This window comes from Artibeus jamaicensis, unplaced genomic scaffold, assembly GCF_021234435.1.
Source record: "Artibeus jamaicensis isolate MK-2021 breed Jamaican fruit bat unplaced genomic scaffold, CSHL_Jam_final scaffold_916, whole genome shotgun sequence".
Lineage (NCBI taxonomy): Eukaryota > Metazoa > Chordata > Mammalia > Chiroptera > Phyllostomidae > Artibeus > Artibeus jamaicensis.
The window spans coordinates 29,934,319-29,958,538 of NW_026522059.1; the positions used below are offsets into that span (position 1 = coordinate 29,934,319).

General features: G+C 38.8%; 1 protein-coding gene across 3 annotated transcripts in view; it reads right to left on the minus strand.

The window, feature by feature from the left end:
* CPQ (carboxypeptidase Q) overlaps window positions 1-24,220 on the minus strand; it is a 438,881-nt gene that overhangs the window by 232,823 nt on the left and 181,838 nt on the right. For all 3 annotated transcript variants that reach the window (XM_053661098.1, XM_037131100.2, XM_053661099.1), the window contains exon 4: window positions 14,901-15,108. In XM_053661098.1, coding sequence (XP_053517073.1) covers window positions 14,901-15,108 — 208 coding nt within the window. The remainder of the gene's footprint in view (window positions 1-14,900; window positions 15,109-24,220) is intronic.

Consider the following 24,220-nt stretch of genomic DNA (forward strand, 5'->3'; position numbering starts at 1 on the left):
GATGGGGATTCCATCCATTCCTTTCTCTGTTGGGAATGACCCGATATGAAAACCATACTGAGTGTTTCATAGACTCAAAACCCATAAGGATCTCAAATTTCTATTCTAGTTAAATCATTTTATTTTAATCATTAGTATCTCCTGGTACAGAAGGCAAAACTTTGCTTTTATTGCTTAGCTCATTCTTGTATTCATTCATTGATTCATTTCTCTCTCTAATTCAAGAAGTATTTGTGTACCTATTATAGACACAGGCTATATAGATTTGTGACAGAAGAGAAGCGTAAACAAGACCAATGGGAATTCTGAAGAGAGGAACATTGCACATCACTGAGAGGGCCAGAAAAGGCTTCTCAGGGGAGCTGGCATGAGAGCTGGCCCTTGAACAGCATCTAGTAGGCAACTGGTGCTCAGTAAGTATTTATTAAATTAAAGTGAATAAATTAACAAAGAAAGAGAAGGTAAGATTTCAACAGGTAGACAGAGAAAAAGGAATTGTATGGGGAAGACAAGAAACAGGGAAGAGAGTCTTCTGGGCATCTAGGACATCTGTGGGAAAAGGTATCTCTAGGGTGATATCTTGTAGATGCAAGGCTTTAAGTGACAGATTTAAGGAGCATTGGCTCTTGTCTTCCAGGAAGTGGGGAGGCACTGACTCTTTAACGTAGACAGTTGGCAGAGGCAACTTCTACATAGAGGTTTGTCTAAGGAATATTGGTTGGGTGGTGGTATACCAGATAGATGGAGAGAGGAAAGGCTGGAACAGTGATGTTCAGATGGTGTCTCTACTGTCCACAGGATACTCCCTGAAGAATAGAGAAAGGACCGGGTCCAGTACCCTGGTTTGCACTGAGTCTTGGCTCTCATTACAGGCCCACTTCTTAGAGGTTTATTATGAAAATACACAAATGGTGGTTTGTAGTATAAACCCAAAAGCCTTCTGAAATAAACACTGAGAGAAAAGAGGAGAAAGTGCTACTTACAAATCTGGTCAGAGTAAATTTGGAACACAACATTGTAATTTCGCAAAGAGATGAGGCATGACTAAGAAAGAACATGCATTCACTGACCATAATTGCTGCTAAAAATTCACATGACATTAATTTAAGTTAGTTTAACCTTAAATTAAAAGTCAAGAATGTGCATCAAATAATAACGTCCCTCATGCGATCATTCATGTTTAATTTAACTAGCAGCATAACTATGACGGCACCTTTGGCCCATGGCCGCACGCATGGTCATCTTAGAACTTTCAAAAGACAGTTCTTTCGACAGTGAGAGAAACTGTGATAGCCTCTTCCTGAGCTGCCTTTGATCGTTATTTAAAATTACCCCATTTCAGCAAAGCCCATAAACAGTTCAAAAGACAACTTCAAAACTCCCTAGCTGCATACTTACTTATAACATGATTTTTACTGAAAAATCTATGTATAATCAAAACAGCTAATGAGAGGTTAAGTAAATTACAGAATATCCATTCGTTAGAATAACTTTAAGATTTCATATTTCTATTCCAAGGGCTATTTTGCCTGATGTTCAACAAAAATTGGGTCTGACACTATGTATAAAATGAAACTATATAAAAATATTCATAGAAGAACACACAGGGAAGGAAATGCAGCAAGATGTTAACAGCAATTGTCTTGAGTTATGTGTCTCTGAGTAAAAATTCTTTTAAATTTTTCTCTGCTTTTCAAATGAATAAGTATTAATCTTATATGAAAATCCAACTTAAACAATAAATGTAGTCTTTCCACCAGGAGCTGCTATTAACTCTAGAAAATCCTGGAGCTGGAAGTGGGATGCAAAGGATTTTTGGGACCCAAATATGGAGGTTTGGTTTATGGGCCTGTCACAGTGGGTAGCACATGGGTAGCACTCAATAAATACTCAGTGAATGAGATATGGCCTAAAATAACAAGTCAATTTGGGCAAATCTCGTTTTTAAAAAATTCAGTTGGTTAGCATGATGCCAAGCAAAACATATAATTGGTTATAAAACGTTAATTTCTACCTGATTGTTGTAGCAGAACTGGTAGGGTGAAATCCTGGAGAAAACCCAGGTGTTCTTCATTAGCTATTTCTTGGTCCTACATTTATGCTTAAAGTTTTCAAAACAGAGACCCCGAGAGCTTAGTGAAATAACAACACAGGCAGCAGCTATTTCGCAGAGCCTGGACTTCCCTTTCACTAAGGATTTATACACTACTTCTTTTGTTTTAAATTTTTGAAGTAAATATTTCAATTTTTAATTGATTTCCTATCTTCTTAGATAATCCACAGGGAACTTAATGCCCTGCAGACTTAGGAAGATTTGTTGTTATATTGTCATACAATGTAGGAAGTTTCTCATACCCCAAGTGCTATGCATTTCGAGTTGTGCATTTTTGTCTTGTGCTTTGTTTGCTGTTTATAAAATGTGCCTTGCGGTGACACAATCCTGTACTGTTTTGCACACACTTTTCTCTTTGCACAAAACACCTCCTACTAAATTCTTTGTCCATCATATTAAATTCCTGTTCCTCTCCCTCAGCTTTTAGTAGCCGGCATTCCTGACAGTTCAGGTACAATAATTCCTTACTGTGTATCTGTGCTCCTTGATTGCTGTATTAGTTCATACCAAAACTTAGTGGCTCAAAACAATACATATTTATCACTTCCCACTGTTTTTGTGGGTCATGAATTTGGGAGCAGCTTAGCTGAACAGTTACAAGGTTGTGGTCAACATGTTGGCTAGGGCTGCCATCTTCTGAAGACCTGATTGGAGCTTTTGGTTCTACTTGTCAGTTGATTCATGCTGGTTGACACCGGACGCCTCAGTTCTTCACCATGTGGACCTCTGCACAGGGCAGCTTGAGTATCCTCACAATATGGCAGCTGGCTTCTCTAAGAAGCAGTGATCCAAGAGATCACTGCAAGGAGGAAACCACACTGCTTTTTATGTTCCAGTCTCAGACATCACACGGTATCATTTCTGCCACAATTCATTCATTAGAAGTGAATCACTAAGTACAGCCTATATGTGCTTTTAATAAGAGATCAAAAAATTTGTGGACACATTTCAAAACCACCACAATTGCTCTTCTTGCAGGATATTGTAATTACTTACTTAAACAATTTCATTTTTAGGTTGCTTTAGGGCATTCCTAGAGCATTTACTTTATGCTGTATTAAATTGTGGGCCCTGGGCAGTGACTACAGCATGTTATAGAAGAATCAAACTTTGAACCTTATCTTCCACTTATTAGATGCGTGCCTGACTTGGTCATTTATTCTGAAGCTCAGCTTCTCCATCTTTACAGTAGCAATTGTAGCGATCAACCTTACCGTCAGGATTAAATGGGAGAATACAGGTGAGAGCACACTGCAGACAGTAGAGTGATGCTACATGACACGCCAGTTGGGACCGGGTCAGCCGGGGTACGGGCCCCGCCTTCTGACTTTGTGCTGTAGCGACTGAGTTCCAGGGCTCACTGTCTGCTTTACTTAGCCACACAGCCAGGCCCCTTTATCATCTCTCCTTTTTTGCCTCAAAATATTTCCCAAGCTTGTAACACAGAATTCCACATATAGTAGGTATTCAACAAGCATTTGTTATTGAGTTCAGTGCTAACAGTTGCCCTGATTTTACCTTCATTTAGGATAAAACAGGAACTCTTTAGGTAGCAGTAACTCACAAACTGGAATAGAAAAGGACTGAGAGCACAGGGGAGTGAATTGTGAAAGAGGACAGGTCCTGCAATGGGACAAATGAGTTGAACTCCCCGATCTGCCCCACAGAAGCTCTGTAAACTTTGTGACCCTTCTAAGCCTTAGCTTCTTCACCTGTAACACGGGGTTAACAGCACTGCTTATTTGACAGGGTTAGTGAAGATGAAAAGAGAAAATGCGTGAGAAGCATCTAGAATACTGCCTGTCACACAACTGCTCCTTGAATGTAGATGATCATTCATCTTGTGATTATTACTTATACTACATAGCTTCATTACTAATAAAAGGGAGGTGTTCAAGCCTATGAAATATAGTATCCTCCTGCTTAGAAGTCCATTTGGGCACACTAAGATGACTTATTGAGCACAGGAAAGAGTAAACTCTCCAAGGTTTGCTTTGCCTACCTGGGTGGCTATCTATCTAAAACAGCCTGTCTGGCTTGGGCCGTATCCATTTGCTGTCTTTATGAGCCCAGAGGCATGCACAGCTCTGAGCACATTTCAGAAATTTGAAAAATAAACAATGAAATGTCTCATGCTTGCCACACATGTATTTTTCCTTCCATGATTTAGGTTGGCCGTTCTGTGCTATAAAAAAAAAGCTTATAATAAAAAAGAAGAAAAAAAGAATAAAATCTGCCAGCTTAAAATTCTTTAGTCCCACCCCCCTCAAAACTTTCCAACTCAAGGTTAAGATGTGAACAAATGTTCCAACCAACATATTCATGAGAGATTTAATAATTACTTTGCTTATGAAAGTTTAAACAGCTGCTTAAGTTAGTAAAAAGGCTCCCACCCAAGCGGAATAACTTGCTGTACCCATTAAGGAGGTTTTACAAATCATCGGACTACATATTCAGATGAAAGACAAAGCTTGTGTGCACTGGAGAGCCTCCGACTACTCAATTATGTATGGAATGAGTGTGTCCACCCGGTCAGTCGGGTTTTGTTTATTCCTTCAACAAGGGTCTTGACAGCATCAACGGTAACACTGTTTCCAAAGGGACTGCTGAGCTTTTCAAAAATTCATTTTGAAAAACGCATATATATGAAATAAGCCACGTCTTTGTCTTTAGGTTATTTTATAGCATAGCTCCATGAAAACAGGGTTCATTATCCAACGGGATTGAAAATTATAGGAGGTCACATCGCATTCCTTAAAAAAAGAAATAGCACCACTCTTTGGACTTCCATAAATATTACTCCATCTGCTTGGATTATTTCCCATCCCAACCCCATTCCCATAACTTTTCAGGATGATTAACTCCTCGTGGTTAACTAGTCATGCTGGAGGAATAAGATGGGTCCCTCCAGAAAGCCTGGCTTGGCCCTCTTGACCTGGATGAGTCCCCTGAAATGAGCCATCATTGTACCCTGTCACCGCCCCGTGATGACACTTACCACCTCCTATAGCAGTTACTTATTTCCTCTCCAGTGTCTGCCACAAAACCCGAGCACTGCAAGGGCACTTTGATAAACCCCATGCATAGTAGAAGCTCAGTAAAGTCTTGTAGAATTAATGGATACATTTTCCTGCTCACCTAAACTGACTTATCCTTCTTTTTCTCTCTGTGATGACTTGAACAACTTCTGCCCATTTTATTTCCTAAACATTTCCTAAATCCTTCTCTTCTTTTTCACCTATTTCAATGGTCTCAGTTCAAGTCCTGTTATCTCCTCGCTAGATTTCAATCTTTGCCCTTTCAAGTGTATACCATTGCTAGAGTGAACCAAAATACAAGTCTACTGTGAAAACCCTTCCGTCACTCCCTACTGGTGACAGGACAAGGCCCAGGCCTTCACTTGGCCTGCCAGCCCCTCCAGAATCCTTCCTGATGTGCCTCTCCTGTGTCTCAACTCCTTGCTTTTGCATGAGCTCTCTCTTCTGCAGAGAAGGCTACTATTTACTGAAGACCAGACAGGCAAAATAAACTACCAACAAAAAGTAACCTGACTTCTACAGGCTACGTTTCTAACTAAGCACAGTGCTATTCTGCCCACTCAAGGTTATTGCTACCACCCTTGTGCCACATATCTGACACATACCAGATAATAAATGTGTTGAGTTCATGAATAGTTGAAAAAATGAATATTTAAAAAACATCAAAGCATAAGGTACCCAATGGATCTTGGGCCTCTATCCTACTATTTCTCAAAAAAGTTTGGGGAGTATACTGCAAAACTAGCTCTTAAAAATTCCCAATGCACATTAGCACAGTAAAGACTAAGAAATGCCACAAAACAGGAGCTTGTTTTCCTTTTTCAACAGGAGCTCCTAACTATACTTTAACACAGAATATAAACAAACCAAAACACCTACCAACACCACTACTCTGTGAAATAATGAAAGAGCTCCTTCCATGTCTTGTTACTATGGAACTGTCCGCAGTGAGTTCCACCAGTCTTATGATGATCTCCAAGTATTATCTTTTAAATAATGGGATTTTAGGACCTTCCAGATTTTCTACACAGAGTCTCTCATTCTATTGCTGAAGAATTAAGTGGTCCGAGGTCCCTCAGCTTATTTGTAACAAACTAAAACCAGAATCAATGCCTGGCAAAACCCACCCAGTGTTCTTTCCACTACTCCACACCAGTGGCTCCCAGTCTGGGGCTACTTCTGTCCCAGACATTTGGCAATGTCTGGAGACATTTTTATGGTCACAACTATAGGGGATGAGTGAGGATGCTGTGAAATATTCTATAATACACGAGACAGATCCCCACAGCAAAGAATTAGTTGGCCCAGAATGTCAGTAGTGATGATGTTGGGACAATTTAACCCACATTAAAAAAAAGAAGAGGAAGAAGAAAAAGAAAAGAGAAAGTGAAATATTCAGTTGACAAACTAGAGCTTTTGTTTCAATGTTTCCCACCAGCCTGCACAGTGTTGCATTATATTTGAAATAATACTGGCATAGGAAACTGAAATTGTTTTTTGAAGGCATGAAAATAACTGCTGTTGGAAAAAGGCATATATAAAAGGCAATTATATTCATCAGGATTTTAACAAAATGGCTCTGGGTATTATCAACTGAAAGAAAAAAACTCCAACACTTTTCCACACAATTCCCTCATAAAAATTCTTGAGAAAGTTAAAAAATTTTAAATGGTGCCTTTACTAAGCAAGCGTCAGAATAAGGCATAGGAAACTAGTGAAAAGCAAAAGAAATGGGCCAGCCCCAAGAGTCGACACAGTAGAAGAGTCTCTCCCACAGGTGCTAAACCTTTATTTTTAGGTGATTTGCCCTCTTGTCAGGTCAGTTTGAGCACAACCCTCCTCCTGTGTTTGTTTGCTTGTTTGAGTGGAATACCCTGAAAGCATCATGGCCAGAAAAGGACTATTCGGCGTAATGCCAGAACAGCGTCCCCCCACACCGATTTCCTCAAGTGAACACACTGCCATTAGGTAAGATGTTATCATCGGGGATGCCGGTCAAAGGGTACATCCAAACCCTTAACATTATGTTTGTGCCTTCTTATGAGTTTAAAATTATTTCAAAATACAAAGAGGTTTCTTTTTAATGATGTAACTGGTAATAGATCAATTTTGGCTTTGTCTGTGGTCCCACGCCTGATTATCTGATTGGTTGAGTGGGAGGGTATAGACAGGGATACAGGGAAATAAGGCATCATAAAGAGTCCTTAACACCATGGGGGCCTTCACTCATCACATCCTCTTCCAAAGTGACAGGGAGCTAAAAAGGAATGAGACCCGAGAAAGACTTGAAGGAGTAAGGATGCATAAAAGAAAGACCAAGCACAGGTGGGTTTCCTGGGTGTCACCCCCATGAAAGCGCTAAGAAAACTCTGAGACAACCAGGGAAAGTATGTGCATCTCTTTGTACTAAAGAAGAGATCCCAGGAGAAAAACTATGGAAGTACCACACAATTTCTCCTATGTAATGACTTGTATGTATGTAATACAGACTATGTGATGCCTGTGTCCTGAATCTACCCACATCCCTCAGATTTAGACACTGTGCAGCTAAGGTGTGCCTAGGCATAACGGAATATCCTTGGGGTAGAAAGAAATGAGAATAAGGAAATCTGGGGTCTGATTCCAGGTGTTTTCTTTTCACAGACTTACTGTAACCCCTGAGCTAAGTCCCTCATGATTCAGTTTGCTCACCTAGAGGTCAGGGGATTGGTACTGGATTACCAAGATCCCCTGCCCCTCTGCCACTGTCTAAGACTGTTCTTTGTTAGGATAACCTACATTGAGTTAATAAAAAATAAAACCTATTCATGCATGAATGGCAACAAATGTCCTACGGATGTTCCAGTGCAAATTAGTTCCTTAATGAATGGGGGCTTAAAGAAAAAATATTGCTATTTTAGCACCAGGGAGAATCAGCTCAGAAGTCAAAGAGCTCTCATTTTCACCCTCAGACTCATTCTCAACTGTACATGGCCCTCACAAATATGAAGATTTCCCAAGGATTCAGCTAAAAGAAAGGAGCTTAGATGCACACTGTCAGAGCTCCCAGAGGACTGCTTTGTCCCAGTGAAATGCATGCTGTCAAAGTCGAGGTCTGCTGAATCCTCCAGAATGTTCCCAAATCACAGAAGAGCAGTTTCTGAAGAGGTCAAGTAGAGAGAGAATTGGGGGCTTGGAGCAGGTCAAAATGTGGCCCTGTGGGTTCGCAGGAAGAGAGTAGGATTAATATGTGTAATACCCCTGCTCTGCCATCTCACATATTGAAACCCAATAGAGTGTGTGTATTGTTGGCATTTTAAAAAACCTGTGGTTAATTCAGCCCAGGCTTCTGGCTTGATTATGCAATAGGGTTTTGAAATGTGTTAATGCTTCATCAGTCACATATATATCTTTCCAGAGCTGAAATTCGCCACACCTTTTCTGTGGTCCTTAGGCCAAATCAAAAGAATTCTTTATGTGCTAATTGGTTTCCTTTCATTAAAGTGTTGTGCATGAACAATGACATGTGATGGCTTGTCCTGGGTATTGGCAATGAATAGTGTCTGCCAGCCACTGCACGACTGTTGACACCTTCACGTCACCCAGAAGGTTCAACCTGCAGACAGAATAATGATAATTCTATACAACTCCTTGTTTCTGAGAGATGATTTCCATTGCAACTCATCTGCTCAACATTATTTAGCACTATTATTTAGTGTAACATGAAGTAAGGTAGCTAGGATGTGTCAGAGATAAGTTAGTCAAGCTAAACTATCAAGACCAATGTTTATGCCAGCATTACTGATAATTCAAAGTACAGTTGGATGATTTTAGAAAAGTATGCCAGAATCTAGGAGGGTTGAACTCCTTTGTTGGCCAATGAAATAATATCGTTTTTAGTTGGCATTTGAATCTCTGTCATATATTATTTCCTTTCCCTCTTTCTCCATTCTCATTTGCTGCTCAATTATGAGTGCTACTATAAAAATTTCCTCTTAACTATAATTGCCTCCTACTTACCCCTTCCAAACTCCCCTCCCTCATTGTCTCTTTTGCTCACTCTGATTACACATTCCAACTTTATCTTTATCATAACCTTTGTCCTACAGGGAACAGAAGAGGGGACCTGACAGCAGGGAAACACTGTGCAGATCAGTGTCATAGCAGAAAACCCTGAGCTGTCCTGCAAAAATACAGAAGTGAGGGAGAGATCAGAAGAAAACCATCAGTAGGGAAATAGAAAGGGTTAGAACTGAGACAATAATGACAGAAAAGGCAAAGCAGTAACTGATTATTTTAAAATATGCTGAAAGTGGGTTAAATAATATTTAGCACTGGCTATAGGACAGTGATAAAGAGGAGAGAATGAAACACAATTTGAGGTTTCTGACTGTGCTGGGAGGTGGTATGGATGCTTTAATGATGTTACCTCTTCCCATTCATGAACACTTACATGCTTCCACTTATCTGTATCTTCCTCAATGTCTTTCTTCAATGCAGGACCTCCTTGGTTAAATTTATTCTGAGGTATTATTTTTATGCAGTTGTAAATGGATTGTTTTCTGTATTCCTTTCTGATAGTTCATTATTGGTGAATGAAAATGCAACTGATGTCTTGATATTTATTTTTGTATCCTGCTATGTTATTGAATGAATTTATCAGTTCATGCAGTTTTTTGGTGGAATGTTTAGGGTTGTCTACATACAGTATCATATCATTTGCAAATAATGACAGTTTTCCTTTTCAATTTGAAGGCCTTTTATTTCTTCTTATTGTCTAATTGCTTTGGCTAGGCCTTCAAATACTATGTTGAAAGTGGTGAAAGCAGACATCCCTATCTTGTTCCCAATCTTAAGAAAAATGCTTTGAGTTTTTGCCCATTGAGTATGATGTTGGCTGTGGGTTTGTCATATATGGCACTTATTATGTTTAGGTATGCTCCCTCTAATCCCACTTTGCTGAGAATTTGCATCATAAATGGGTGCTGGATTTCATCAAAGGCTTTTGATCATATGATTTTTATTTTCATTTGGTTTATGTGGTATATCACATTTATTGATTTGCATGTATTATACCAACCTTGCATCACCAGAATAAAGCCCCCTTGATCATGGTGTACAATCTTTTTAATGTATTGCTGGGTCTGGTTTGCTAATATTTTTTGATGATTTTAGCATCTATGTTTATCAGGAATATTGGTCTATAATTTTTGTTTTTCATAGTTTCTTTACCTGATTTTGGAATTAGAATAATACTGGCCTTGTAAAGTAAAGTTTGTACGGATTGCCTCCTCTTAAATTTTTTGAAATAGTTTGAAAAGAATAGGTGTGAGTTCTTCTTTGAATGCTTGGTAAAATTCAACTGTGAAGCCATCTGGTCTAGGACTTTAGCTTATGGGGAGGTTTTATTATTATTATTATTATTATTATTATTATTATTGCATCAATTTCATTAGTTGTAATTGGTATATTCAGACTTTCTGATTCATTCTGATTTAGTTTAGAAAGATTGTATGTTTGTAGGAATTTATCCATTAGATCCAGATTGTCCAATTTGTTGGCATATAGTTGTTCCTAATGTTTTCTTACAACCCCTTTTATTTCTGTGGAATCAGCTGTTACTCCTCCTCTTTCATTTCTGATTCTACTTATTTGGGTTTTCTCTTTCTTTTTGTTAATGAGTCTGGTTAAAATTTTATTGATCTTGCTTATCTTTTCAAAGAATCAGCTCTTGATTTCATTGATCTTTTCTATTATTTTTTCAACTTTGTTTCATTTATTTCTGTTCTGATCATCATTATTGCCTTCCTTCTACTCATTTTGGGCTTTGTTTATTCTTCTTTCACTAGTTCCTTGAGGTGTAGAGTTAGATTGTTTATGTGAGATTTTTCTTGTTTCTTGTGGTAGGCTTATAATGCTATGAGTTTCCCTGTTAGGACTGCTGTCCCTGGGCCCACTAGATTTTGGGTTGTGTTCCTATTTTCATTTGTTTCCAGGTAGCTTTTGATTTCTCTCTTGATCTCTTTCTTAACCCATTCATTATTTAGTAACATGCTATTTAGTTTTAATGTTTTGTGTTTTTCAGTTTTCTTCTGTGATTGATTTCTAGTTTCATACTATTATGGCCACAGAAGATACTTATATCTGGTATCTTCTGGTATCAAATATTATATCTGGTAAATTTCATGCCTCCATTTAATTTAGCTCTTTTTCTGGAGACTTCTCCTGTTCTTTCATTTGGGGCATGTTTCTTTGTCTCTTCATTTTGGCTGCCTCTTTGTGTAGTTGTGTCTATGCATTGGGTAGATTTCATATGACTCTTTGTAGGGTGGCCTGATGTAGTAGGTGGCCTGTGGGGACCAAGTGGCACAATTTTCTCGATCACCTGAATTGGGAGTTCCGGGAATGTCCCTTGTGTGCATTATGTGAGCTCTTCTGTTATAACTGAGTCTTAATTGCTATTAGCCTGTTTGTGTGTGGGGTCGACCCTCAGGCTGGCTGACTGTGAGGACTGACCCCAACTAAAATGTATGAGCTGCAGTGTAGGTGCTGACCACACAAAGCAGAATTCACCTCAGCAGGGTCTGGTGCCTGCTGAGATCTCCCTTTGGATATGCTGCTTGTGAAGCTAATTGGATCCTACTTTGATGTTTTCTGAAGCACATCACTGGGTGTGTTGGTTCTGTGGCCTCCTGGGAGGGCCTCTGGTGCTGGCCAATGTCAGATGCTGGTGGTGACTAGCACTGAGCAACCTGTTTGGAGCTACAGAGAGATCCACAGATTATAGCTGCCTCTGCTGAGCCTGGGTGTGTGCAGGAAGCACCAAGCTGTGCACCAGGCCTGGCTTTTACCAGCATTAAGCCCAGGCACGTCAGCAAAAGTCCCATGGCACACTGAGATCTCTTCTGCCTGCCTCTACCTAGCAGCTACCTGATAGGATCAGTCACTGAAAGAGCCTCTGATGGTACTCTCATTGCATGATGTAGATTCTCAGTGAGTCACCAGGTAGGGAAAAGTGGTGTTTACCAGCTGATACAGGTTCAAAGTCAGTGCCAGTGTTTGGTCTAATGCCACTCAGCAAATGCCCTAGGGTACACCAAATCAAGCTGCCACCTGCTGGTTGACTGCAGACCTTCGTGGTGGGGCAGGGTCTCAAGGAGTCATGATGGTGAGACCAGGAGAATTTATTAAATCCAGACAGTCCAGACAGATGGCTCTGTATTGACCAGGCATGTGATGAATAAGTGGCACTTGTTCTAGAGCCACACAACTCAGTGGTCCAAGATTTTGCCAGGAGCCCTAGCTCAACAGAGTAGGGCTGCTGGGAGTGAAAACAGTGGGGCTGGTGGATATCCTTTGAGACAGAGGTGCCAGTCAGTCTTGGGAGGACATTGGAGGGGAGGCCCACATCCCACAGCCATACAACTCAGTCTGTCTGGGATTTTGCCCAGACCTCAGCAAGGCAGGCCCACAGCTAGTTGAGAGGGTAGGGCCACCTGGAGCATGCAGGGTGGGGCTAGAGGAACTCCACTGAGAAGGAAGTGCCAGTCAGGTTCATGGGAAAGTGGAGGAATGGTCGCAGCCCCAAAGCCACACCACTCAGTCATTGACACTTTCTGCCTAGACCTCTACACCCTGGCCCAGGGCACGAGCTCCACAGGGAGAGGGGAGACAGAGTCCAGAAGGTATGCGTATTGTATTCCCCCAGGCTGATGCCAGGAGGAGGAGCATGATCTCCCTAAGAAAGGTGATGTCTATGGCGTGGGACAGTGACTCAGCACAGGGGTCCCAGCAGCTGTCCCCTCGGCTCTCTCCCCAGAGCCACAAAGCCCAGTTCTCCTCATGCTGCTCCATTCTGCTCCACCCTTTCTCCACCATGGCACAGGGTGAGTGGATACAAACAAAACTCTGTGTGTTGGCCCTTTAAGATGATGCCTGTGTCTCTAGAAGTTTCCTCTTTCTCCCTGGCAGACAGAAAGAATCCCTGCTGATTATCACAGCCAGAGACTATGTGTGTACCTCTTCCTGTCTCTGGTGCTCTGGGCTGGGGATCTTGGCTTGGGGTTCAGACCCCAGCTCCTCAGGGGGAGCCTTGGCAGCTGAGACATTCTTCCAAAATCTCAGCTGCTGCCTGTGGGAGTGGGACCAGCCCTTTTCATGTCTACATTCTTCCTACCAGTCCCAATGTGGCTTCCTCTATAAATCCTCATTTATAAGATTTCTATTCAGCTGGTATTCAGTTGGGTATTCAGGTTGATTGTTGTATATTTTAGTTGTAATTTCAGTTTGGTCCTGGGAAGAGGTGACACCTAGTCTGCCACCATCTTGGATCTCTGTTTTCTCAATATTTGAAACAAAATTTTGTTATAGCCATCTGACTCCTGAAGGGCCTACTAAGATCCTGCTTTTCTATTATCCCTGTGGCTACAACCCCAGGACGGATTGATTCATGCCTAAGTCCAGGAAGCAGGTAATTTGGGAAAGAAGAAAAGAATCCTGAATCCAAAACAAAAATGTGAGAGATCCTGAGTCACGAGATGTGCAAAGGGTTGTTTCCCCATCACTACTCCCCTTTTCCTTCATCCAATGGGTCTCCTTAAACAAAATACATGTCTGAAATTCCTGAACAACTTTATTTTTCATTTATTAAAAGAAGCTATTTTATATAAGAAGCTTAAAATAATATGAAGGTATTTTCAGAATTTTAATAACTACCAATAAAGTAAATTTGATCCAGAAACCTTATAAGAACAGTTTGTTGTACACTTCACGCCTTCTGAAGTAAACTCCCATTCAGTGAGCGCCTGGGATGTGTTAAACACTGTACTAGGATATTTGATTTAAATGATCTGATCCAGCCTTCACAATAATCCTTAGTCATATAGTCCATCCCTTTCTTTACAGATATATTCTCTAAGACTCAGAGAGTGAGTTACTTACCAAAGTTATTTAATCTGCAGCTAGTATACAGTCTAGAGCCAGGGGTGTCAAACTCATTTTCACTGGGGGCCACATCAGCCCACAGTTGCCTTCAAAGGACCGAATGTAATTCTAGGACTGTGTAAACGTAACTACTCCTTAACGAGGGGCAAGGAGCTCGGCACTGTTGCCAGGTAGAAACAAGGTGCTGGGCCAGACAAAACAAGGTGGAGGGCCGGATTTGGCCCCTGGGCCTTGTGTTTGCCACCAGGCAAACTTGTGGCAGACCTTCCCCTAGGACTATTTAATTTTCAAACTTAACTTAAAAACTCTGGATATTGCACATAAACTATAGTTTAAAGCTCGGTTTAAAATTCATATGGTTCTGGGTGAAAGTCCTTACTAGGCACTTACTAGTATGGACCTTAAATACGTGTTTCTCTCTGTGTTAGTTTCCTTACCTATAAAATGAAAAAAAAATTAGTCCTACCTCACTGAGCTTTGAAAGGATGAAATAAGATAATTCACATAATAAGCACAAGAACTGCTAGCTATTGATATGATCTTAAATGTCAAGCTGGTTCCAAATGGAATAAATACAATAATTACATACAAATATTGCTCTCAGCTATACAGAGGTTGGATTTCCACATGTGTATGCTATTTTACCCTTCAATTAGTCCTTCTTTTCTTCAGTCAATGTAGTAAAACTTTTGATGGAAAAAAATACACACACACATAAACATATATATGAAGCATGTGCAGTTAATGAATCTACAAGGACCATCTCTGCAGACTCATGTTATCTCTTGAACACAACTCCCTATTCCCAGGCAACCCATTTCACTCACCTGCTCTGGATACTTGCTACCAATGATCTCTGCTACAGTGTTGAAGGAATCAGCATCTGCATAATTCTTTGCTCCCATCTTCAGCTGGATGACAATTCTGCTCCCACGAGAAGCCATTCGTGACATCATTTCTGCATCTTCCACTGTAATACAGGCTGTTGGGATTTTTGGCACACCATCCTGGTATTCCTGAACACCTGTGTGAGGACTTGAGAAAATAAACCACCAGGTTACCTTAGAGGTAGAAACAAACCACAAATATTGTTTTAAGTCTGTATTTGACACTTGATTTTCACTGATTTTTGTTTGTATATGAGGAATAGGACAAGTGGGCAATATTGTCTTATTTGCTTTTGATGTAAACATAGTGTGTCTCTGTGAGAAAATAACTTAGAAACGTCAGTTTAATAATTATCTCATAGAAAACATTATAGAAAATTAATTTTGATAACTGGATGATTCTTCAAAGTTGCCGACTGCCTCAACCTTGGAAGAATGTTAAGAGTGCCTTGTGAACAAGAGGTGAACATGTGGGTTCCAGGAGATAAAGGGAGCTCTGAAGTCCATCATGGCTGCAGACACACACATCTGGAAAAAAACTGGTCCAGATACACCCAGCTCTCTGGTCACTGACTGGCTCTGGGGCTACTCTTTTCCCACTCAAACACGGAGGTCTGAATATGTAGCCTTGATTGGTGGTAGAACACTATGCAGAAAACTGTAGAACAATAGGAAATGTTTGTGTTCCCATGAAGGAAAGTGGTGAAATAAACCCAAGTACCTAACTGTACTGCTATTTAAAAAAAAGAAAACTATTACATTCTGGCTCTACAGGAGAAATATTACCCCAATGGGTCAGCTTTTTCCTGCTAATTTCCAGATGCTTCTGACATTACTAGCAACATTTGTAAATGAAGTTTATATTAATCTGTTGATTCAACCTCTATGTGCTAATTGAGTTTATCAAACATATTTTCTAAAATGGCTCTTTCAAACAGTCCCTTTCCACCCTGCTGGACCACACTCCCTCAGGACCAAGCCGGCACAGCATCTGAGTACACACTTCATCATGTCATCTCTTCCCACCTCTGTCAAAGCACAAGCTAAGGGCCTCCCTTTTAAAATTAATTTTTCTTGGCAATGGCAGGGTAGGTCAGTTGGTTAGAGTGTTGTCTTGATACACCAAGATTGTGGGTTTAATCCCCAGTCAGGGCTCATATAAGAATCAACCAATAAATGCATAAATAAGTGGAACAACAAATAGATATTTATCTCCCCCTCTCTAAAAAAATCAATAAATAAAAATTAAAAATTGAATAATTTTTCATATTTGTTCCCGATTGTCTCATATTTACAGAAAAGCCCATTTCCTCCTTTCAGCCACAATATATTTCTCTCCTATCAAACTGACTCCAACCTCCACATGCATAAACACAATAACTCATTATCATTGCGCTCTTGGTGGGACTGTATTTCTGTGACCATATGTAAAGTGACTGTTTACTTACTTAGAAAAATTGCATAACAATAAATAATAACAGGCTCAGGAGCAAAACTTTCTGGGTTCAAATCTGGGCTCTGCCACTTATTGCTAATTGACCTTGGGAGAGTTCAATATATTTGCTGTAGTGGTTTCATTTAGAAATAAAGGTGATAATAATAATACCTATTTCATAGAGTTACTTTATACATTTAATTTTTACAAGTAAATCACTTACTTTGGAACATAGTAAGCACTCAATAAATGTCAAATATTTATTTTATTAACTTGTTCATTACATTATTTCTATTAAGTATGTGTAGGCTCAAGTCCTTAGTTGCATCTGAGAACTCCATTATTAATATTTCTCAAATGTTGACTGAATACGTTATTCCTTATCAAGAGAAAGACAAATCACTAATAAATTCGAGGCTCATAACACAGAGACCCTGAGTCGGAATCCCTTCTGTGGAATATGCCTGATCTGCTCTGACTTCGGCTTCAGGATGGGCTACGGAGTCACACAGCCTAGATCAGTTCCTGGCTCTGCCATTCTCCACCTGCCTGATACCAAGCAACTTCAATGACCTCTCTGTTTCTGAGTTGCCACATCTGGAAAGTGGAAAATAGTATCAGTATTGACTTCATTGGATTGCTATGAGGAATAAAAGAGACAGAATATGCAAAGGACTTAAAACAGGGCTTTCACACAGTAATTATTTGGTAAACATCAGTTATTATTATTATTTATTCAGTGCTAATTTTTCCCACTAAAATGGTAGAGTGATTAATGACCAGAAGTACTTTGAAACAGGTAGGGAGATAATCTAAATATTTATTATTCATATTACCTTACATGATGTCTGAGATTCAACAAACTCTCCTTGTTCTCAGACTCTCTTATTCAAGAAGAGGTCCATATAACACTTCTGGACCTCTTCTGAATAGGCTCTTTAAATAATATTTCTAAACAAATCTGTACTAACAATTTACAGCTAAGTGTTACCAAAGAGGGGGCAGTGAGCCAGCTGGGCATGCACGCATGGCTCCAGTGAAGAAAATGGCACTGAAAGGCATTTTCCAACTATGGGTCTGCATTCAAGATGTAAAAGCCTTATAATTTGTGTAACTAAGCATGTCCCCCAGTGGTAGAGTATGTAGCCCTGTTTACTAGAAGTAGACAGAATAAGGAGTTAGTCGTTTTATTTGGAGTCCTGTACTTTCACTGTCAATTGCCCCACAGAGAATGATCAGCATGAATATCATCTTCCTGACCCATCTGCAATTGAACAATAGCAAAGGGCAAATTACAAAGAAAACCATAATAGTCAAAATAAATACACTTAAAAATTAACACCAATTCTTTACAAACTCTTCCATAAAATACAAGATGAGGCAACACTTCCAACTCATTCTGTAAGGTCACTATTACTGATGTCAAAACCAAGAGACGTCACATCAAAACTATAGACCAATGTCTCTTATGAATATGAATGCAAAAAATCCTCAACAAAATACAAGGAACCTGATACCAACATATGAACATATGAAAAGGATTATATATCCCAGGACGAGTTAGATTTACCCTAGAAGTACAAAGTTGATTTAACATCCAAAAACCAATAAAACAAAGTGGGCAGTCTCCTATTTCCAAATATCAAAACTTACTACAAATCTATGGTAATCCACAAAGTGTGGTATTAGTATGAAATATACATTGACAGTAGAATTGGGTCCAGAAATAAACCTTTATAAGAACAATCATTCATTCTAACAAGGGTGCCAACACTATTTAATAGAAATAGAAAAACATTTTCAACAATATCTGGAGTCAACCAGTCTCACGCAAAAGAATAAAGGTGTACCCCTATATTAAAAATCTACAAAAATTAATTCAAATGAATCACAGACCTAAACATAAGAGTTAAGCTATCAAATGTCACAACCTTGAGTAAAGAAAATCCTTCTTAGATACAATACCAAAAAATAAATTCAACAACAGAAAAATTGAATAAATTGAACTATCATTATTGTAAACTTTTGTATTTCAAAATATATCATTGAGAAGTGAAAAGGCAGTCCACAAAATGGAAAGATTTAAAAATCATGTATCTGATAGAGCACTTCTATCTAAGAGCTCTTAATTCAATAATGGGGAAAGAATTTGAATAGGTTTTCTCCATAAGAGAAATGCAAATCAAAACCACAGTGAAATGTCACTTCACACCCATTAGGATGGCTATCATTAAAAAGACAGATAAAAAGTATTGGCAAGGATATCGAGAAATTCGAACACTTGCACATTATTAGTGGGAATGTAAAATGTGTAATAACTTTGAAAACTAAATTTACAGTTCCTTAAAAAGTTAAACATCTAGTTATCATATAATCCAGTAATTCTACACCTAGGCACCTACTCAAGATAAATGAAAATATACGTTCATATAGAAATTTGCACATATATGTTCATGTTCATATATGTTGAGTATTCACAATACTCAAAAGGTCAAAACAACCCTTCATCAACTGATGAATGGGTAAACAAAATGTGGTACATCCATATAAGGAACGTTAATCAGCTATAAAGAAATAATGTCCTTCAGCCAAGATGGACACATAGGTAGACATACTGTACCTCCTCGCACAACCAAAATTCAGGACAACAAAAATTTAGAAACAAATAAGCACCCAGAACTGACAGAAAATTGAACTGGATGGAAGTCCGACTACCATTCATCCAGACTGGTAAGAGGGGCGGAGTCAGCGGCCCGTGGAGAGGGGCCCGGCAGAAAAAAGCAATGGTTGGCAGACCCAGGTGTGGGGTGGCAATGAGCAGACCCAGTGAGGTGCACAAGGCAGCTGGCTGACTGTGGTCACACATTTGCATGCAGATAAACAAGGCAAAAATGGGCAGCAAGACAGACCTTGCAACCCAGGGCCCCAGTGCTGGGACATAAAGCCTAAAAGCACCAATTGAAAAAACTCGTGGGAGTTGAGGTGCCAGGAGAGACTCCCAGCTTCGCAGGGAAGTTTGTTGGAGAGACCCACAGGGTTCTACAATGTACACAAGCCTACCCACCTGGGAACCAGCACCAGAAGGGCCCCATTTGCTTGTGGGAAGTGGCAGAAGGAACTGAAATCCAAGAGAGAGTGAAGCAAGCACCATTGTTCCTTCTCTGACCCCACCACCACATACAGCATCACTACCCAGTGACTGGGTTGCCTTGCCCTGGTGAACACCAAGGCTCCCTGCCTCACTACATAACAGGCATGACCAGACCAAAAAAAATGGTTCAAACGGAAGAACAGATCAAAGCCCCAGAGCCAATACTTTTAACTGACCAAGAAATAGCCAACCTATCAGGTGCACAGTTCAAAGTGCTGGTGATCAGAATGCTCACAGAATTGGTTGAATTTGGTCATAAATTAGATAAAGAAATGAAGGCTACACTAGGTGAAATGAAGGAAAATGCACAGGGAACCAATACTGATGGGAAGAAAACTGGGACTCAAATCAATGGAGTGGACCAGAAGGAAGGAAGAAATTACCAAACAGAAAAGAATGAACAAACAAAAATTCAAAAAAATGAGGAGAGGCTTAGGAACCTCCAGGACATCTTTAAATGTTCCAACATCCAAATTATAGGGGTACCAGAAGGGAAAAAGGAAGAGCAACAAGTGGAAAAGTTATTTGAATAAATAATAAAGGAGAACTCCCCCAATCTGGCAAAGGAAATAGACTTCCGGGAAGTCCAGGAAGCTCAGAGAGTCCCATAGAAGTTGGACCCAAGGAGGAACACACCAAGGCACATCATAATTATATTAGCCAAGATTAAAATGAAGGAGAGAATCCTAGAAGCAGCAAGAGCTAAGGGGACAGTCACCTACAAAGGAGTCCCCATCAGACTGTCAGCTGATTTCTCAAAAGAGACCTTACAGGCAAGAAGGGGCTGGAAAGAAGCATTCCAAGTCATGAAATGCAAGGACCTACATCCAAGATTGCTCTATCCAGCAAAGCTTTCATTTAAAATGGAAGGGCAGATAAAGTGCTTCTCAGATAAGGTCAAGTTCAAGGAGTTCATCATCACCAAGCCCTTATTATATGAAATGTTAAAGGGACTTATCTAAGAAAAAGAAGATAAAAAACATGTATAGTAAAATGACAGCAAACTCACAATTATTAACAACCACACCTAAAACAGAAACAAACAAAGCAAACACCAAAACAGGTATAGAACCACAGAAATGGAGATCACATGGAGGGTTAGCAACAGGGGAGTGGGAGGAGGAGAGAGGGGGAAAAGTTACAGAGAATAAGTAGAATAGATGGTAGGTGGAAAATAGACAGGGGGAGGGCAACAATAGTATGGGAAATGTAGAAGCTAAAGAACTTATGACACATGGACATGAACTAAAGGGAGGATGAGGTTGGGGGGAATGTAGGTGGGAGGGGGTGTGCAGGGTGGAGGGGAATGAAGGGGGAAATGGGACAACTGTAATAGCATAATCAATAAAATATATTTAAAAAATCAAAATCAAAATAAATATCCTATTCAAAGAAATTCAAAACACAAAATTGAGAAAATATATGCATCCATATGTTCCTCACAGCATTTGGTTATTTACAATAGCCAAAATATGGAACCAATTTAAGTGTCCTTCAATAGACATTTGAATAAAGAAGACACGATACATATAGATAATGAAATACACTTTGCCATAAAAAATAATAAAATCTTATCATCTGCAATTACATAGATGGACCAAGAGGACATTATGCTAAGTGAGATAAGTCAGAGAGAAAGACAATTACCATATGATTTCACTTATATATGAGAGGAATTTAAAGAACAAAATAAATAAACAAACAAAATAGAAAGAGACTCATAGATACAGTGAACAAACTGGAAACTGCCAGTTGGGAAGAGGGTGGGTTAGAAGGCTGGGTGAAAATGTGAGAGTATTTGAAAGACAAATACCATATGATGATCTCACCTTTAACAGGAAGCTAAACAACAAAACAATCAAGCAAGCAAAATATAACCAAAGACACTGAAATACAGAACAGGCTGACAGGGACCAGGGAGAGGGGAGGGGATTTCAGGGGAAAAAAGGGAAGGGTTTACAGAAACAAGTATAAAGGACACATGGACAATAACTAAGGGGGGTAGAAATGGGAGGGAAGTGGGGAGCACTGGGGGGTGGGCTGGGATGGGAGTAAAAGACAGAAAACTGTACTTGAACAACAATTAAATAAAAAAATAAAAAGAAAAAAGAAAATGTGAGAGTATTAAGAAGTACAAATGGGTAGTTACAAAATAGTCATGGAGATATAAAGTAAAATTAAGGGAATTTAGTCAATAATATTGCAAAACTATGTATGGTATACCATTTGGGTACTGGAAATATACGAAAGAACACTCTGTAAAGTACATAACTGTCTAACCACTATGCTGTACACCTGAAACTAATACAAAATAATATTGAATTAAGAGATAATTGGCAAAAAATTAAAAAATAAATAAAATCAAGAAAAATTAAGAAATGATATTCTTACACATGCAACAACATGGATAAACCTTGAAAACATTACCTAAGTGAAAGAAGCCAGTCGCAAAGGACCACATATTATGAGATGCCTTCATACATGAAATGTCAAAACAGTCAGATCCATAGAGGTATAAGGATAATTTTAAGTTGCCTAGAACTAGTCGGGGTGGGGCAGTAAATGGGAGATGAATACTAATAGGTATGGGGTTTTATTCTGATGAAAATATTCCAAAATTAGGTACTGTTGGTGGTCGCACCACTATGGATATGATATACTTAAAACACAAAATTGTGAGTGTTAAAGGGGTAATTTTTTTTGTATGTGAATTATATCCCAATAAAACTTCTACCATAAAGAAAGTAAGAATTTTGAGGTTTCAGATTTCTCTTTAAGGAGAAAATCCTGGTATTTTTTCATTAAAAAAGAATGCTTCCATGGGCCCGATGACAGGATGTATGAAAACAAAACCTGTGGATTCTGTGCTTGCCAGACGATATGCCCAAATATTAAGCAAACAGATAAAATGTGAGTCTTAAATAAGTTTTCCAAATTTCATTAAATTTTTTGTGTATCTTGTGTAAAGTGACATAATTTGAAGTCAGCTGAATATTCTCTATCTACATAAAAGAAGTGCAATGTTTAAACAAGTAAGTTTAAAATTTCCCACCTGATTACCATACCTTAAACTCCCTTAATGCTAGTCACTTCTGACTAGCTCTTTATAAAAGGTATATTTTACACCTTTATATTTCTGAGCATTTCAAAATTTGCAAAGCTCAAACAACCCTGGGGAGTGAGTGTCAGCTTATATGCTAAATATCCCACAAGAGGGCAATTATGTATTCCTACTGAGGAATATGTAGGTTTTCACCAGAGTGTATACACTGATTAAAGTAAAAATTATTCACAACAATGAGGCCTTGAATATTTCCTAAAGAAAGGTCTGGAGGTGGGAATGGTTGTAAGAATTGTGAGCTTTTGAAGTCATAGTTTTCTTTCCATGAGGGCTTTTTTAAAACTTCTTTATTATTAGTTAGGTTAAAAAGAGCACTTATTCTATTTGGGTATGTTTGATTTACAAATCAGTTTGAAAATAACTCTTAGAAAAATTACAATTGACTTTATTAATTTTTTAGATCTAGTCTCTTAAGAATATCTAAATCATTTTAGACTTTTATACCATCATCACCAACAAGAGTAAATTTGTCTCAGGCATTTATACCATCATTAACGACACAAAAGCAAATGAGTTAATTTTTGTCATTTATAAGCTATCCACTCTATACTACATTTGTTATAAGTGCCTGAACAAGCTAGACAGCACATTTTATCAGAAAGGAAACAAAATAAAGGCACTTGAATGATTAAAATTATGGGGAAAGGGGGGGATGATTGATTTCTTTCTTAATATGAGAAAAATATTTTTAAAGCAAAGCATCAACTAAATATCAAGGAAAACAATAGAACTACATCTTAAATGTGTGCTGCACAGAATATTAGGTCTAAGAAACTTAATGGGGCGGGGTGGGGGGATTCCATGATTAAATAAAGTCCTGAAACACTGGTCATTATTTTGCCATTTTAAGAGGTCATGAAGTACATTAGCCTACGGTAGTCTCTGAGAAGTAATGTAGTTAAGAAAACATGTTTGACTAAGCATTTCTCAATCTTAATTGACCATAGAACCTTTTTTCATGTAACACTTTTACTATTTCTAATTCATCTTATGAAGCCCTTTCTAACTCATCTTATGAAGCTTGGATTACCCTGATACCAAAGCTAGACAAAGACAACACACAAAAAAGAAACTTCAGACAATGTACCTTATGAACATTTATGAAAAAATCCTCAACAAAATACTAGCAAACAAAATTCAGGAGCATATTAAAATAATTATGTGCCATGAGCAAGTGAGATTTACCCTTGGAATGCAAGGATGGTTCAACATACAAAAATCAACCAATGTAATATACCACATTAACAGAATAAAAGAAAAAAGCCATTTCATCATCTTAATTGATGAAGAAAAACATGTGACAAATTTCAAGACCCTTTTGAGATAAAAACACTCCATGAAGTAGGAATAGAAGGAAACTACTTCAACATAATTAAACCCATATATAAAACCCCCATTAAGTCTTTCACTCAATGTTAAAAAAACTAACAACTTTTCTTCTAAGATCCGGAACAAGACAATAATGCTCCCTTTTGCAACTTGTATTCAACATAGAACTGGAAATTCTAACCACAGAAATGAGACACAAACAAAAAAAAAGAAGAGAGAGAAGG